Source organism: Bubalus bubalis, chromosome 2 (genome assembly GCF_019923935.1).
Source record: "Bubalus bubalis isolate 160015118507 breed Murrah chromosome 2, NDDB_SH_1, whole genome shotgun sequence".
Taxonomy (NCBI): Eukaryota; Metazoa; Chordata; class Mammalia; order Artiodactyla; family Bovidae; genus Bubalus; species Bubalus bubalis.
Genome location: NC_059158.1, coordinates 179,509,027 through 179,526,041, shown reverse-complemented (window position 1 = coordinate 179,526,041; position 17,015 = coordinate 179,509,027). Strand labels below are relative to the sequence as shown.

Here is a 17,015-nt window from a genome sequence, read left to right as displayed (position 1 = left end):
AAAGAATTGATGCTTTTCAACTGTGGTGTTGGAGAAGACTCTAGAGAGTCCCTTGGACTGCAAGGAGATCTAACCAGTCCCTCCTAAAGGAAATCAGTCCTGAATATTCATTGGAAGGACTGATGCTGAAGCTGAAGCTCCAATACTTTGGCCACCTGATGCGAAGAACTGACTCATTGAAAAAGACCCTGATGCTGGGAAAGATTGAAGGCGGGAGGAGAAGGGGACGACAGAGGATGAGATGGTTGGATGGTACCACCGACTCGATGGACATGAGTTTGAGCAAGTGCCAGGAGTTGCTGATGGACAGGGAAGCCTGGCGTGCTTCAGTCCATGGGGTTGCAGAGTCAGACATAACTGAGCAACTGAACTGAACTGAATTGAACTCCCAGGCAACAGCTAGCATCAACTTCTAGACATGTGAGTGTGCATCTTGGAAGCCCACCCCAGTCAAGCCTCCAGATTGCTCCAGTCCCAGAAGAACCACACAGCTGAGCCTAGCCAAATGCAAGAATCACGAGAGAGCTACTGTTTGGGGTGATTTTTCGTGCAGCAATAGATAACCCAACTACTGACTTGTACAAGCAGATGGAGTAAGAGGAAGTGAGATGAAGCTGGAGAAGTCATCAGGAGTAGATTATGTGGAGCCTGGTAAGCCACGGTCAGGAGTTTTGTTATCATTCCTAAGAGCAGTGGGAAACTGTAGAAAGATTTTGGGTAGAAAGGTGACACTGTTGCATTGATGAGCTTCCCTGGCAGTTCGGCTGGTAAAGAATCCTCTGTCCATGGACAGAGGAGCCTGGAGGGTTACAGTCCGTGGGGTCACAAAGAGCCGGACAGGACTGAGAGACTAGGCACAGCATATCGCATTTATATTTCACCTAGATCATCTGCCTGCTGTGTGGAAAACAGCCTGGAGGGGGAGCCAGAGAGGTGAGCCAGCCCAGAGATGAAGGATGCTATTGAGGCAGGAAGCTGAAAGGTGGGTTGGACTGGGGAGTGGAGTGGGGAGTGGGGTTTAGTGATTGAAAGGGAGCAAAGTGGATGGTCAGTGATACTTAGGAGATTAAATTATGATGGCTCGGGGACTGCTGGTAATCTATGTGGCCCTTACCTAACCAGTTCCTTCTGTTCTCTGTTCCCCCCATACCTCTACAGCATCACACGTGGAGAGAGCAAGGACTCAGGTACCAGATACATTAATCCCAGTTCTCTACTTATCTGCTGTGTTACCTCGGGAAAGTCACCTAACTTCTCTGGACTTCAGTTTTCCTCTGCTATCAAACAGAGGCAATACAAAGAATGATCATAGTAATTAATTCTCCTTGTTTACTGAACAGTGCCTGGCACATAGCAGGCACTCAATCAATATTTGTTGAATGAATGAATTTAGTGGGATAGAATTGAGGAGGTACAAAGAAGAAATGATCTTATTTTTCTCCTCCTCCTGAAAATTTCTTCTGTCAAAGGTGGTTTCCCTCTCTTGACTCCTGATGATAATCAGGCAGATCCATGACTTCCTGGTCCCTTTGGGGCAAAATAACAGTTTCATTTTGGTAATTAAAACTCACTTCCAGTCATTAGAAAGTCCACTTTGACCCAGTGAAATAAAATATTTTGATTTCTCATCCAGTTCAAAGCTCAAACAAATCTCTCCTTCACTGAGTATCTAGTATGTACCAGACCCTGGGCTGGGGATGAGTCGAGCTCCCAGGTACAACACAGGACTTGAATTCCAGATAAATCAGCAAATAATCTGTTGGTATATGCAAGTCCAAAATGATTCTGTGGGAGATATTTATAGTAAAAATAATTTGTTGTTTATCTGAAATTCAAATGTAATGGGACCTCCTGTATTTTTATTTGGTAAATCATAACACTGAAATACCCTGGCCCTTGTCCCATGAGAGCATGAACTTTTCATGCTTCTGCCAAGGACAGTTGACTCCAGGAGAGCAGACAGGTCCAGGAAGACCTTTTCCCACCTGCTGCCTTCAGCACATTTGACATTTTCTATGTGGGGGGAACACTGACCATCTGCAGGTGAGATCTAGCAGCACTCCTTTGTCCAGTTGATTGGCCCCACTGCTGAGGTTTCCCCTGTTACAGCTGCAGTCCTTTGATCCTTGGAACCTTGTTTCTTTTCAGATAGTTCAGGAAGTACATTTGCCTCTGCAAGGGTTGGAGCCGCATAAGCTAGCACATTTTTTGACATCCAGTTGGGAGGAGGACTTTCTGAGAACAGAATTCAGTGGTGATTTCCTGGAAAGGGGCGTAGTGCTGCCAGGGGGGATGGCCTGATGGGGGAGCGGGAGGGTCCCAAACTGGGGATCCTGGGCCCACCTCCGGGCTGAGCAGGGCACCCCCAACCTGGAGCGGAGCCGGGGAGGCCACTGTCCACCTGGGTGGAGAAAGGGAAGCACGGAGAGGGCAGGGGCCAGGAAGGTGATAGGGACAGGCTAAAGCATATGGGTTTGGGGCCAGACTCTGTCTTCTCAGGTCTCAGGGCCCCCATCTTTAAATTTTTTTGGCCATGCTGTGCAGCACATGGGATCTTAGTTCCCGGGCCAGGGACAAAACCTGGACCCTCTGGACTGGAAGCACAGAGTCCTAACCACTGGAAGGGAGGTCCCTCAGGGCCCCTGTCTTAAGCTGGGTGGTCGGAGCAAATGTTCTGGCCACCAGCCCTTCCTGCTCCAGGCTCCTTGCTCCTCCTAACTCTCCACGGCCACCTGACCTTTCTACTGCCTCCTGCAGAGTCCCCAGGACAGACGGCTTCTGCTAGGTGTCTGTGCCTGCCACCCTCCCCTCACTATGGGCACTGGGAGCCTGGCATCAAGTGGGCTGTGCGTGTCCATGAGGGGGACAGGCTCTCTCCCATTCACCCTCAGGCTCTGAGAAGCAGTAACTGGGTGCAGGGGAAGGCAAGGAAGTGAAGGACCCACTCTCCTGTTTTAGCCCCTCCTCTCTTTGGCCCCTGTAGGTAATCACAGCCTTGTGGGGGTTCTGTAGTGTAAGTTACCTCCAGCTTTCTCTATTGGCAGTTTAAGGTTCAAGGTTTTTGGCTGCCCCAAGTTATAGCACTAATCTGGTTTTTCTGCCTTCCAAATTTTGTTACTGTTATCTCTTCTTCTATGCTAATTATCCTTGTGGTTTCACACCTTCAAAGAAAAAAAAAATCCCTTTGCCTTTGTGTTAGTGGAGGGTCAGGATGGAGCAGGGCTGTGTGTGTGCGCTCAATCTGCCTTATTTAGCCAGAACTCATAGTGTCATTTAATCTTCACACCACCACCAAAGGGCCAGTATTATTGTTCTCATTCTCAGAGGCTCGGAGAAGAGGTCCCCAGAACTCATAAGTGGCAGGACCTGGTGTCACCCACAGCCTCTGTCTCCAACATTCTTTACACCTCACACAGCTCTCCTGGAAGTGCTCAGAGAAGGCTGTGCCCTCCCCGCTGCCACCAGAAGCTGGCATCTTATGTGGCAAAACCCCCAGTTTGCCAGAAGGATGCCATGGAGTGATCACATCTTCCTCCATCTAAACATGTCCTCTGACCATACCTTCTGGAGGAGCTGAGGGATGGTAAGGCTGACAAACACAGTTAACAACTGGAATGACCTTACTGTCCAGCAGATTGGGTGAATTATGGTCTACCCATTTAAAAAATAAATGGGCTTCCCTTGTGGCTCAGCTGGTAAAGAATCCGCCTGCAATGTGGGAGACCTGGGTTCGATTCCTGGGTTGGGAAGATCCCCTGGAGAAGGGAAAGGCTTCCCACTCCAGTATTCTGGCCTGGAGAATTCCCAGTTCATGGGGTCACAAAGAGTTGGACACAACTGAGCGACTTTCACTTGAAAATTTAAAAAATCATATCTGGCTGTCAGAATGATGAGGTTGAAGACTATTTAATTTCATGGGAAAATGCTCCTGACATATTGGGAAACTGAAGAAGCCAATTTTCTAAGCAATGGGTGCAGTATAACAACAACACACACATAATAATAAATTAATTTAAAAAAAAAAAGAATTAACATTTACCCTCGATTGTTGAGTATGTGTCCCAAGTCAATATCCAGAGTCAAAAGGGATCCTGTCTACCCCGGGGTATGACATCAAGTTCTAATGCCTGAGTCTCACCAGCCTCCCACTCTCCCTGACTCCCGCAATTCCTCTTGACCTTGAAGCCTCCATGTCACCTCCTGTGGAAAAGAAAAAAGTGCATCAGCTGCTCCTCTACCCTTACCTCCACCTGGGGTTTAGTGAGTCTACTCTTAGAATACTGTGGGTGCTGAGAACATTTCAAAAAGCTGTACTGTTCTCTTTACTTTTAACCTGGGCCACTGGAAAGCCCTTCCCCTCCTTTTTTTTAATTTGAGGAAGAATAAGAGGGAATGAATTAGCTAATGGGAATCAAATGGCATTAGTTATCCTGGAAGGAAAAGTCCCCCCGACTGCAGGGTAAATGAGGGAAAAGGGATCTAATTTTTTTTTTTACAATCTATTGTATTTTTTTTTTTTTTTTTTACAATCTATTTTACGAGACACTGGATTTCCTTTTCCAAAGATCATCTGAATTGGGATAAAGATTTATGTGCTCAGGCACCTTAGAACAGTGTGCTTCAAAATGAGGGTCATTAGCCATTACGGCTGTGCTGTCCATTCCAGTAGCTACTGGCCACGTGGGGCTTGTGGCCGTGCCTGAAATGTGGCTCGTCTGAACGGAGACGGGCCATAAAGGTAAAACGCGCTCTGGGTCATGAAGACTTGGCATGTAAAAAGGAATGTAGCCTATTTCATGACTGATGTTTAAAATAATAACAGAAATGATACTATTTTGGATATATGGGATTACATAAAATATATTGTGGAAGCTAACCTGAAACATTTCTTGAAGTTAAAAATGTTTTCAAAGCCCTGTGGTCTCAGCGACTCAACACAACACCTATCAGTTCCTCGTCTTAGCTCCATGCCAGGGCAGCCAAAGCAGATGTGCAGAAGGTTCTGCACATTATAGTCACACGGGGGCTCTGGCTGATGGAGCAGCTGCCTCCTTGATCCCTGTCAGTCACCTTGCTAGAGGGAAAGCCAGCGCTCTGGAGGGCGTGGCCCTGACAATTAAACGTCCTGGCCTACAAGTGACACCTGTTGCTTCTGCTCACAGCTCATTGGCCGGAACCAGTCACATGGCTTTACTTAACCACAAGGGGGCAGGGCGAGCCTACCCTGTGCCCAGAGGCAGAGCTCCAGCAATCCTTGGTGGACGTGATAAGCTTGTTTCTACCAGCTTTTTTTCTTTCTTTAGAACATACAGAATTAAGTGATAGTAAAAAAGTAGAATGGAATAGAAAAGTTCAGACAGCCTCACAGATTTTTAAAAATTATGATTGAGGCTCAGTAAATATTAATGAGATGGCGAAAATTCTTTCTCAAAATGGGTCATAACCACAACGAACATGCCTTTTCTGCTTTGTCACTAACAAAGTGCTTGCCCACTGGTTATCTCATGTAGGGTATTATGTGTGTGTGCTAAGTCACGTCAGTCATGTCTTGACTCTGCGACCCCATGGACTGTAGCCAGCTAGGCTCCTCTGTCCATGGGATTCTCCAGGCAAGAATACTGGAGTCGGTCACCATTTCCTCCTCCAGGGGATCTTCCTGACCCAGGGATCAAACCCAGGTCTCCTGTGTCTCCTACATTGGCAGGCAGATTCTCTACTACTGAGCCACCTGGGAATCCCATGGGGGTTTCATGGGCCCCCCCTTTAATGGATGAAGAAACTGGCTCAGAGAGGTGAGTGGTCTGCCCAGGTCTCACAGTCAAATGGCAGAGCTGGGACTTGGGACAAGTAAGATAATTAATGGAACTTCTGCATCAAACCCCAATCTTTCTTCTCTTTCACTTATCAACCCTGCTAACTTGCAGTCCCATCACTTCATGGTAAATAGATGGGGAAACAGTGGAAACAGTGGCTGACTTTATTTTTCTGGGCTCCAAAATCACTGTAGATGATGATTGCAGCCATGAAATTAAAAGACACTTACTCCTTGGAAAGAAAGTTATGACCAAACTAGACAGCATGTTAAAAAGCAGAGACATTACTTTGCCAACAAAGGTCCGCCTAGTCAAGGCTATGGTTTTTCCAGTAGTCATGTATGGATTTGAGATTTGGACTATAAAGAAAGCTGAGCACCGAAGAATTGATGCTTTTGAACTGTGGTGTTGGAGAAGACTCTTGAGAGTCCCTTGGACTGCAAGGAGATCCAACCAGTCCATCCTAAAGGAGATGAGTCCTGGGTGTTCATTGGAAGGACTGATGCTAAAGCTGAAACTCCAATACTTTGGCCACCTGATTCAAAGAGCTGACTCATTGGAAAAGTCCCTGATGCTGGGAAAGATTGAGGGCAGGAGGAGAAGGGGACGACAGAGGATGAGATGGTTGGATGGCATCACCGACTTGATGGACATGGGTTTGGGTGGACTCTGGGAGTTGGTGATGGACAGGGAGGCCTGGCGTGCTGGGGTTCATGGGGTCGCAAAGAGTTGGACACGACTGAGTGACTGGACTGAACTGAACTTGCTTTTCTTTATTTCTTTTAATACTAACATTTAACATATACTGAATTTGTACTATTTTCATTGCCATTTTATAGCCAAGGAATCTGAGGCTCAAACAGATGAGATGACCACTCAAGGTTACATAGCCCCTGGTAACCTTGGCAGGACTTGGGTTCATGTGCAGGTCTATGAGAGTCAAGGCTATAACTGTGATGTTGTTGTGCCACTCTGGCTTACTGGCCTGGTGCTAGAAATCATTTGAATGACATAATGGATAAGGTTATGAGGGAACTCCCCATGGTTGTTTGTTTGGTTCCTGTGGTCCCAACAATTGCTGCTTACATTCCTAATCCCAGAGGGACGGATAGTTTGACACCCTGCATAGAATCTGGAAATTCAGTCACCTGTGGACATTGAGAAACAGATACACACACACATTAAACAAGATAAAGGTTCCCTGATATTAGTAAGTAGAACCAGATGACCAAATTATGCCAGGGTTGCATTTTAAAGATTGTGTTTCATTTCTAGCTTTGTGGGGTTTAGGAGTGTAAGCTTAATGAGATTCAAAGATATTTATTTTACCTTCCCTTTAAAAGTGCCAGAACCATAAATAAGAATAACTAACATTTAGATCCTGCGATATGTCAGGCACTCTGCTAAGATATTAACGTGGATTATTTCATTTAACCCTCACAACATCAGTGAGGTAAATGTAACCCAGGGCTGTGAAAGTGAGAAGAACCCTTACTATATGTGTGGAAGTGGCCTCAACTGGGATTCTCAAGTACTGACAAGAGCCAACCTCTGCTCTGCCTCTAACTGCAAATTACTTACAGGCATCTTGATCCTTAGATTTCATGCGTGCAGCATTCTTCCTTTGAGCTGGGTGATCTAGAAACTCCTGGAGAGGAGGGGGTGGCCTGAGCAGTGCTTAGTACAAGAGGACTGCATCCATAGCACTATTATTATAATCCAGGTAGAGGCCATATCTTTTGAAATGAACACTGGTGTGTACAGTCTGACAAATGAGATCCTCATAGGGACCATGGACAGAGTATTTGAAATTGGAACTTCCCTGGAAACTTGGACTTACAAAGTTTCAGTTTGCTCCCTAGCTTGTTTGCTACTGGGAAATGCAGCAGCACTAATTCTTTCATAACATTGGTTCCCATTTATCCAGTGCTCACTATGTACCAGACTCTGTACTAAGATATGTACAACAATTAGCTCCTTTAGTCCCCATAACCACCCTGTGTGATCATCCCCATTTCACAGATGAGGAAACGGGTGCTTCAAGAGATGAGCAATTTCCCCAGCGTCTTGCTACTGGTGGGAGATGGAGTCCAGACTGGTGCTTTGATTCCAGGGTCCTTGTTCTTTATACTTTTTCTTTTTTAAATTATTTTGGCTGCACCGGGTCTTCATTTTGGTGTGTGGGCTGCTCATTGCAGTGCACGAACTCGCGAGGGTACAGGTTCAGCAGTTGTGGCATGCGGGCTTCTCTAGCTAAGCACGTGGGCTTAGCTGCCCCACAGCATGTGGGGTCTTAGTTCCCCGACCAGGGATTGAATCCATGTCCTCTGTATTGGAAGGCAGATTCTTAACCACTGGCCCCACCAGGGAAGTCCCAGGGTCCGCGTTCCTCCAACCCTGCTTTCCCTTGTCTAGCATACCAAGGACTTAGTTTGGGAGGTAGATCAGAAATAAGTTCAACCTGGACTCTGCTCATGAGCGTAACATTTGCTTCAGGCTCTTTTTGACCAGTTATCTCAAGTAATCCTCACATCATCTTTCTGAGGTCTGTGTTACTATTCACCCCACTTGACAGATGGAGAACTTGAGGCTCAGAGAGGCCAGATAAGTTGTTGTCCAAGAAAAACCAGCTAATGTGCTTCAAAACTAGGATTCAAGCCCAGGCATCTCGGACTTCAAAGCCTTGGTTTTAAGCCAAGGTTTCTCACCCTTGGCACAGCTGACACTGAGACTGGGCAATCTGGGGGGAGGGGGGCGCTATCTTGTGCACTGGAAGATGTCTGATAGCATCCTTGACTTTGATCCACCAGATTCCAGCAGCATGCCTCCCCCAACCACAATTATCTCCAAACATGGTCAGTGTTCCCTGGGTGCAAAATTGCTCCCCATTGAGAGCCCTTGCTTCTGACTGGCTGACTGGGCCACTTCAGGACTGGGGACTCAAGAAAGAAGAGTTGAAAGGGAAACTTCATGAGCGTGAGAACAGATATTCTGGCTCTGTGACCCCGAAATTGGCCACCCCCTGCATAGAGAGGTATCTGCAGCCTGCAGGAGAGAACCTGAGACAGCTGCAGGCACTTTTATCTCTGGACCAGCCTGATGTGCTCTCACCCGATACCCAGCAGCCCCTCAGACACCAGTCCCTGTCTTGCTCATGTTGAATTTGTCTGGAGGCCATTAAGGGAGCTGCCCGAAGGTTGTTTCTTGGCTCAACTTAGCTTTATCTCTAAGAATCTGCCTGCAATGCGGGAGATCCAGGTCGGGTCTCCTGACTCAATCCCTGGGTCAGGAACATCTCCTGGAGAAGGAAATGGCAACCCTCTCCAGTATTCTTGCCTGGAGAATTCCATGGACAGGGGAGCCTGGTGGGTTCTAATCCATGGAACTGAAGAGTGGAACATGACTGAGCGACTAACACATACAATGCCTGTATGAGATTCAGATCCTGCACCAACTGCATAGGAGCTTCTCAATGAGCAGATGCAAAGCCTCTTACAGCAAAATTCACTGCTCCCATCTCAGCAAGTTCCTCTGTCCCCTGGCAAGTTAGAGACCCGGGAATCCTTGCAGCCATCTCCCTACCTATCCAAGCCCAATCTCAAGCCTTCACCCAGTCCTCTCAGTTCTGGATTCTGAGCATGATTTGGATCCTGTGGGCCGGTCCATCTCCCACTTCCCCAATCCAAGCCACCATAGGCTATTGCAATATCCTCTGAAAGGCACCCACTTCATTCACTCCTGCCTTCCATTCTGTTTTCAATGAGCTACAATAGCCTTTTAAAAATGTTAATCAGAATCCACCCACCCACCCACCCCTACACACACATTCCTGCTCCTGCCCTAAATCATTCAGTGATGCTTCCTGTCTTTCCCTTCCACTCTCTCTGCTCTAGAAGTACTGACTAGTCTGTTCTCAAAAGTTAGCATATTCTGTCCCCACCAAGACTTGTGCGTATGTTGTCTCCTCAGCTTCGGTGTTCTCACCACCACTCTTGGCTTAGGCAATTCCACTTAGAGGATGTCTTCCCTGACCCCTTCTTCCTCAACCCCAGTCTAGGTCCAGATCTATCATTCTGAGAGCAACATCGCTCACTTTTATCTCAGCTTGCAGATTTATTTGGGAGATTATTTATTTAGTTTAGACTCCTCTTCCCCTTAAGACTGTAATCTCCATGATGGGAACAATGTATCCATCTTTGCTCCTCATTATTTCGCTAAAGCCTAGTATATTGCCTGGAACATAGCAGGTACCTGATACATACTTACTGAATGGCTGAGTGAACTCATATAATCCTCCCAACAAGCCTGTGAAAATTCTGCCTGAGGCCAATGTTCCTTCCCAGCTCTGACTTCCTATAGCACCTGCTCTCTTGGCACTGTAAAAGGGGAACAATAGACTCTGAAAGACTTAAGGGCTCTGGAGGCTGACCAACTGGGTTCAAATTTCTCTACTGCCGCTTCCCAGCTGTGTGACACTGGGTAAGATCCTTAAAATCTCTGTGCGATTGTAAGGGTTTGGCACATAGTATGTGCCCCATTAAGCTTAGTTACTATTGGTATTATTAACAGAAAGAACATAGATCCCAGCACTGGATGAATCTGGTTTTCTTTTATATTTGCCATTTTTTCCCTGTGTGATCAAGTCGTTTCACACCGCTGAGCCTGAGTTTCCCCATCTCTGAAGCTGGGATCTTTCAGAGACAGTCACTGTGAGAGCGGACAGGATGAGAGCAGGGCACGCAGCATAGGGCCCAGTGCACGGTGTTTCTCCTCCTGGTGCTGAACTGGCTCCTGTTGCCTCTTAGACAAGAAGCTCCCTGAAGTCAGGCTTCACACCTGCCTTATTTAGGGCTGTTTTCCCCAGCCTCTGGCACACAGTAGGTGTTCAGTAAATAGCTCTTTACTGAGAATGAATCCATACTAACCGGGACCATGCTTTGCTCATCTTTGACCAACCTGAGACTAGGCCAATACCTAGTATCTAATTTCAATAAATATTTGTTGACAGAATAGATTTTAAAATGCTATTTATTTCTGTTCCCAGTCCCACTTGAGTTTCTGAACTGAACTGAGAAAGATACTTTTTAACTTATCCTAAATCTCTCTCTAGCCTTAGTATTCTTATTTGTAAAATGAGCCTGTTAATAATATCTACCTCATTAGAATGTATTGAAAGTAAATGAAGCAACATGTATTCAGCACATTGAAAATGTTGGTCCATTATTATTCTCTTCCCTCAGGGTTAGTTTCCTCATCTGTGAAATGGGCATCCACTCCCACACCTCTGCATTCATTACTCAACAAACACAGCACTCACGTGCCAGATATTGTAGTTAAGACTTAGGGCAGTTAGAGAGGTGAACAAGCCATGCATGGTTCCCGCTGTGAGGAACTAAGTCTGCTGTGGGACAGCATATCAATAGTAAAAATCCAGTGAGAGAAGAGCCATAATGTGTGTGAGGTCTACAGAGATTAGGGATATGGAGGTGGAATGGGACCTCCAGATGGGCCCTCAGCCAGCTTGTTCAGTTCAGTTCAGTCGCTCAGTCATGTCCGACTTTTGCCACCCCATGAATCGCAGCATGCCAGGCCTCCCTGTCCATCACCAACTCCCGGAGTTCACCCAAACTCATGTGCATCAAGTCAGTGAAGCCATCCAGCCATCTCATCCTCTGTCGTCCCCTTCTCCTCCTGCCCCCAATCCCTCCCAGCATCAGAGTCTTTTCCAATGAGTCAACACTTCGCATGAGGTGGCCAAAGTACTGGAGTTTCAGCTTTAGCATCAGTCCTTCCAAAGCTTGCTAGGGAGATTATAGAAGGTTATGGGATCACCAACGTCATGAAATCACCAATATGACATCGGTTTGAAATGGAGTTGTCCCGCCAGGCTCTGTTGTTTTTTTTTTTTTTTGTAGGCTGTCTGTGGAATCCTGCTGCAGCCTCACTTCCTACGCCAGCTCACCAGCATACCAGAGACTGGTCACTGTGACACAGTCACAGAGAGGATCTAGTTCAAGTAGCCTTCTGAGACTCTGCCGACCCTCCTCCCCTTCTCCTGGATCCTCCCTTCTCAGGGGACTGAACAGTGACTTCCCCTGTACTCTCAACATGATATGCTGTGGGGCGCCTCCAGTGCCTGCTGCCTTCCTGTCTGGTTCTCCAAAGACAAGCCTCCCTCTGCCCAAGGTGGGTCCCAGTAGGGAGACGCTTGGGCATTGGAGATTGGCAAAAGCCTGGCCAGATCTCTGGGCTCCTGCATCCAAGTGGACCACATGCTTGTCTCTGATGTTCACAGCTGGTTCCAGGCACCTGACTCCTGACAGTCAAACTCATGAGAGACTGAAACACCTCAACTGGCCTTTCACATTTTTAAGTTGGGTGTGCTTGTAGGGTGGGGAGAAACTATGTATCTCCAGTGACCAAAATATTTGCACCTGTTACCCAGAGCAATCTTTTATTTTCAACAGAAAGAAACTGACATGCCAAAGGCATTTAAACATCAGGGGAGGGTCTGCTGTCAGTGGCCTGGCCAGAGGCAGAAGGATGTCAGAGTCCCACTGGTAACAGGCCTCAGGGAAGAAGCAAGATTTACGAGGTGAGAGCCCGCCTGGGCCGCTTCTGTTGGAAAGGCCTCCCTGCAGTATTTTCTGTCTCATCAACGCTGCATTTCATTTTAAATTGCAGCTGAAAGCGGATATTTTCCCTCTTGCCTATTACACCTCTTAATTTGTCTCTCCCTCTGCTGTTATTTGTCTCTATAAAGTGTTTTGCATGAAAGACCCACACAGCATAGTGTTTCTTTGCCTTGAGTTAGGTTTAATAGAAGGGAGGAAAGGGTGAGGGCCTTGGGATGGAGACACCTGTGTCTCTACGTCTGGTAGTGTGTACACGTGTGTGTTTCTTGGACCTGTTGTGTAAGTATCATGTGGGTATGTATGTACGTGTCACTATTTATACTAATATGTAAATTAGTACACGTATAATATGCATATATATCTACATGCGCTTTGGTAAATCACTTCTACCTAAATTAAGCGTAAGTTTGTGTGCATGTACACACCCAGGTGTAATCTCCAAGTGCATCTGCATCTAGGCGTAGAAGCACACACGTGCACATAAACACACGCAGGCCTCTCTGGGTACGCGTGTCACATGATGTGTGTGGTCTTCTACGCAGACGACCAAGGTTCTTTCTCCTTCCTTGCCCTACACTCCGCTGCGGTTAGCGTCTCTCCCTGCCCCACCCAGGGGCCCCGGCCTGGTTTCGGGCCATAGGAAAAGGAAGGCAGAGTTGTGGTCTGCCGGTGCGGGGGCGGGGGGGGGGGGGCGTCCGGTGGAAACCCTGCCTGAACCCAGCCCAACCGTGGCCACAGCTCCCTGGCCGGGGGCTTCAGCCAGCCCTTCCTCACAGCCGGCCACAGCAGCACTTCCACGGCTCCCGCGGAAGCTCTGGGACCCCCGGGCAAGCTCCCGGCTCCCTGCCAATTCTGGACTGGCACTGAGGGGGTGAGTGAGGTTACCGAACGGCCGCCAGGGTCCTAGCAGACCGGCTGGGTCCCCTGCCTGCTCCAGGGGACCAACAACCTGAGCCGCGCGGGTGGGGGCAAGAAGCGGGGCGGAGGTGGGGGGGGTGTCTCGGTCGCTCACAGTCCGGCGAATGCTGGGCACTAACCAATGGGGGACCGCAGCCCAACAGGGATCCCTGCGAGGCAGCCAATGACCTCGCGCCGCTCTCCACCCCCCCGCCCTCGCCAACCCCGCGCAGCTGGACCATTGGTGCTGGTGGGCTGGGGGGGGCGTGTGCGCGGCGGCGGCGGCCCTTGGAGGGAGGGGGCGTGGCTTGGAGTCCCGGGCCCTCTCCTGGACTCGGGCTTAGGCCCCTGCACACTCCCCACCCCGGGTCGCCAGGCCAACTGGCCCGGCTGCGGCGCCGCGGCGGCGGTGGAAGGCGAGGCGCGCGCAGTGGGCGTGGCCCGAGGGCGTGGCCCGGCGGGAGGCGGGGCCGCGGGCGCTGCCTCCGTGAAAGCCCGAGCTGCTGCGGCGGCGGCGGCGGCGGGGGCGTCCGGACGGTGTGTGCGCGCGTGTTGGGGCGCAGGCTCGGCGGCGGCGGCGGCGGCGGCTCAGTCTGCGGCGGCGGCGGCGGCCCGTCTGGAGCGGCCGCGGCGAGGAAGCCAGCTGCAGCGGGGGAGGCGCAGCCGGGACTGCGCGCTCCGCGGAGCCGGCAGGCACCGAGAACAGGTGATCCCAGCGGGAACCCGGAGCCCTACCGAGAGTTGGAGGGGCGGGAGCCCGCACTCCCCCCCCCCCCACCCACCCCATCCCCAGCGCAGCTGCAGCCGCCCCCGCCGCGGCTGGTCGCGAACGGCACTACGCCCCGGACCCGGCTCAGGCATCCCTCCGCTCCCGGGAGCCCCCCCCGCCCCTGCCTCGCCTGGCTCAGAAGTGCCTGACCACCACCACCCCCAGCTCCCCGGCGCCCGCCCCGCGGCGGAGCAAAGTTGTGGACGTGTCCCGATAGCCAAAGCCCCCAGCGCTGTCGCCACCCGGCCGCTCCAGCGCTCTCTCGGAGAGCCACTGACAGCCCGGCCGCGTCGCCCCCCCGCCCCCGGGAGTCGACCCCTTCGGGAAACTGCTTCTGAGGCTCAAACTTTGGCCCGGGGTGGTTGGGGGTTGCTGAGGGCGGCTCAGCTCGGGGACGAGGCCTGCGGGCGCCCCTCCTCGTGGACAAGCCTGGGCGCCTCGGACGGCATGTGACGGGCTCCGGCGGCGGCCGCAGCGCGGGAAGGGGCGCGGGCCCCGCGGACTCCGGCCGCGGCGAGGAGGGGCGGCGCGGCGGCCGGAGGGAAGGCTGCGGTGCGCGGTCGACCCTCGCGGGCCCGGGCCCCGAGCCTTCCTGCCTCGCTCGCCCGGGCCCCGCCGAGGCCGCCGCCGCCGCCGCCGCCGCTCCCCCTGTCCCGGCGCGGGAGGACTCTCTCCAAACTCCCTAAACTCCGGGAACAAGCCCCCCGAAAGGGCGAAACTCTCAGGGACCCCCACCCCGGGCGGCGCGCCCTCGACGAACTCCGCTCGCCGAGCCCAGCTGCTGACAAGTGCCTGGACTCCAAAGATCTCAGGAGCTCGGCCGGAGCTGAGCGTGCCCCAGGCCCGTGCCCGGTCAAGATGCTCGTGAGGAAAGTGCCCGGCTTCGTCCCGGCTTCCCCGTGGGGGCTGCGGCTGCCGCAGAAGTTCGTCTTCCTCCTCTTCCTCTCCGGCCTGGTCACCCTGTGCTTCGGGGCCCTGTTCCTGCTGCCCAACTCCTCTCGCCTCAAGCGCCTCTTCCTGGCCCCTCGGACCCAGCAGCCCGGCCTGGAGGCGGTGGCCCAAGTCGCCAGCCACCCGAGGGCCCGCGGACAGGAGTCGCCTCCCAACCCGGCCCCCGCGGCTCCAGCCCCGGGCAAGGATGACCCCGGCAGCCAAGCTAGTTCTCGGCGCAGAAAAGGGTGGCTGCGCCGCACGCACCCCACCGGACCCCGAGAGGAGGCCACGGCGGCCCGGGGCGGCGGCGCCACGGCCCTCAGACCCCAGGAGGGGAGCGTTCCCTCTGGCTTTGACTTCAAGGCATTCCGGAGCCGCCTCCGCCACCCGGTCCTGGGGACTAGGGCCGACAGGAGTAAGGAGCCCCAGAGCCTAGTTCATACCCAGCGGGAGAAAATCAAGGAGGTAAGGACTCTCCTCCTCCTTCCACAGAATATTTTACAAGAAGGCTCTTGTGCTTCCATCCATCCTCGCTCACCCCCAGTCACTCCCCGGCTCCCTGACCTGTTCGAGGCCCTCCTCCCAAACTTCCCACCTTCACTCCTTCCTGCACACTTTTCCAGTGCTGGGTTCAGTTAACCATCCACCTTCCTGATAGATGGTAGCTAAAGCCCTAGACCAACTTTCCCTCACCCCCAGATTCTGGTCTTTTCAGTCTAGTCCTGAGCCCAGGTGGGCCTTGCTCCCTCCCTTTTGGAGATGCTAATAAGATTTCTGTGGAGTTGCTGCATGCATGCATGCATGCATGCGTGCTCAGTCGCTTCAGGCGTCAACACTTTGCGACCTCATGGACTGTAGCCCACCAGGCTCCTCTGTCCAGGGGCACCTCGAGGCAAGAATACGGGAGTGGGGTTCATTAATGGGCACCCTTTCTGTTCTAAGGGGCCAAGGGCCATGTTCTTTCTCACTGTGAATCCTTAAGTCATGACATCTAAATCCCTTTAGGATCTGCTACCTGGAAATCCAGAATTTGGGGGATACTTGATGTCCTTGCAAGTATTTTGTAATCTAGCCAGCAACCCACAAGCCAGAAGATGTCCTACATTCTTACTAACTGTTTCTATTGAGCTTTGGAACAATTGTACATAATTGCATGTGATACAAGGAGCAGTGATCAATAAGGTAGTGGTAATGATACAGAAGCTCTGAGGTTATTGGCTTAATGAAGCAGGTCTTGGACTGGTTTCCTGTAGGGATTGTACCAGAGAGGGGTTAGATAGATCACTTTGAGTCTGAATCTGAGTCCTAGTTTAACACGCCAAAAGCAAATGCAGCCTCACCATGGATGGCTTGGAAACAGTTGCCAAGCCGCCACTGATAACTAAATGTTCCGCTCAACCACTGTTAGAGCTGCCTGCTGTTGGAGCCGCCTGTGTGAGGATTTGCCCAGCACTGCGGAGGGGGCTGCAGTGACACCCCTGGACCACGAGGGGGCTGTGGGCAAGCAGTGGGCCAGGGTCTCCTCCCTAGAATCAAGAAGATCTTCCTCTGTCCCCGTGGACCCAGAAGGAAAGGACTGCTTCTATCTGGACCTCTTGGTTTGCTGCAGAGCAGTCAGCAAGTCTGCTCTGATTTCCAGGGAGAGCAGGCAGCAAGGGTCAGGACCTGCCCTGCCAAGACCTGCTCAGAGCCAGCTGAGAGCTGAGCTGCCCTCCTCCCCTTGTCCAGTCCACCCCTCTCTCCCAGCACCCACCTCTCCCCTAGTTATCTCTGCTGCTGTTACTCAGCTTTCTATGCTAAGCCCTGTGGAGACTCTATCTTACTGAATAACTAGCAATCGCTGGACATTTTGTGATGTCAGGATCGGAAATCACAAAGAGGAGTCCTTGTTTCTTGTGTGCAAATGTGAGCTGTCAGTTTCCAAATCCTTACAGAAATCCCAAAGGTTAACTGAAGCTTAGAACTTGC

The 17,015-nt window shown here is 51.1% G+C and overlaps 1 protein-coding gene and 1 long non-coding RNA gene across 2 annotated transcripts in view; both read left to right on the top strand.

The window, feature by feature from the left end:
* The first annotated feature begins 270 nt into the window (after positions 1-270).
* On the top strand, positions 271-12,638 carry LOC112582966. The gene is made up of 4 exons (XR_006549029.2): positions 271-651; positions 1,159-3,583; positions 11,729-11,999; positions 12,281-12,638. It is a non-coding gene; the product is annotated as an uncharacterized LOC112582966 (long non-coding RNA).
* A 2,115-nt stretch (positions 12,639-14,753) lies between these two features.
* The window catches only part of MAN1C1 (mannosidase alpha class 1C member 1), a 151,788-nt gene continuing 149,526 nt past the window's right edge, over positions 14,754-17,015 (top strand). The window contains exon 1 of the mRNA XM_025278710.3: positions 14,754-15,512. Within this exon, the coding sequence (XP_025134495.1) occupies positions 14,973-15,512 (540 nt within the window). The 5' untranslated portion in view covers positions 14,754-14,972. The remainder of the gene's footprint in view (positions 15,513-17,015) is intronic.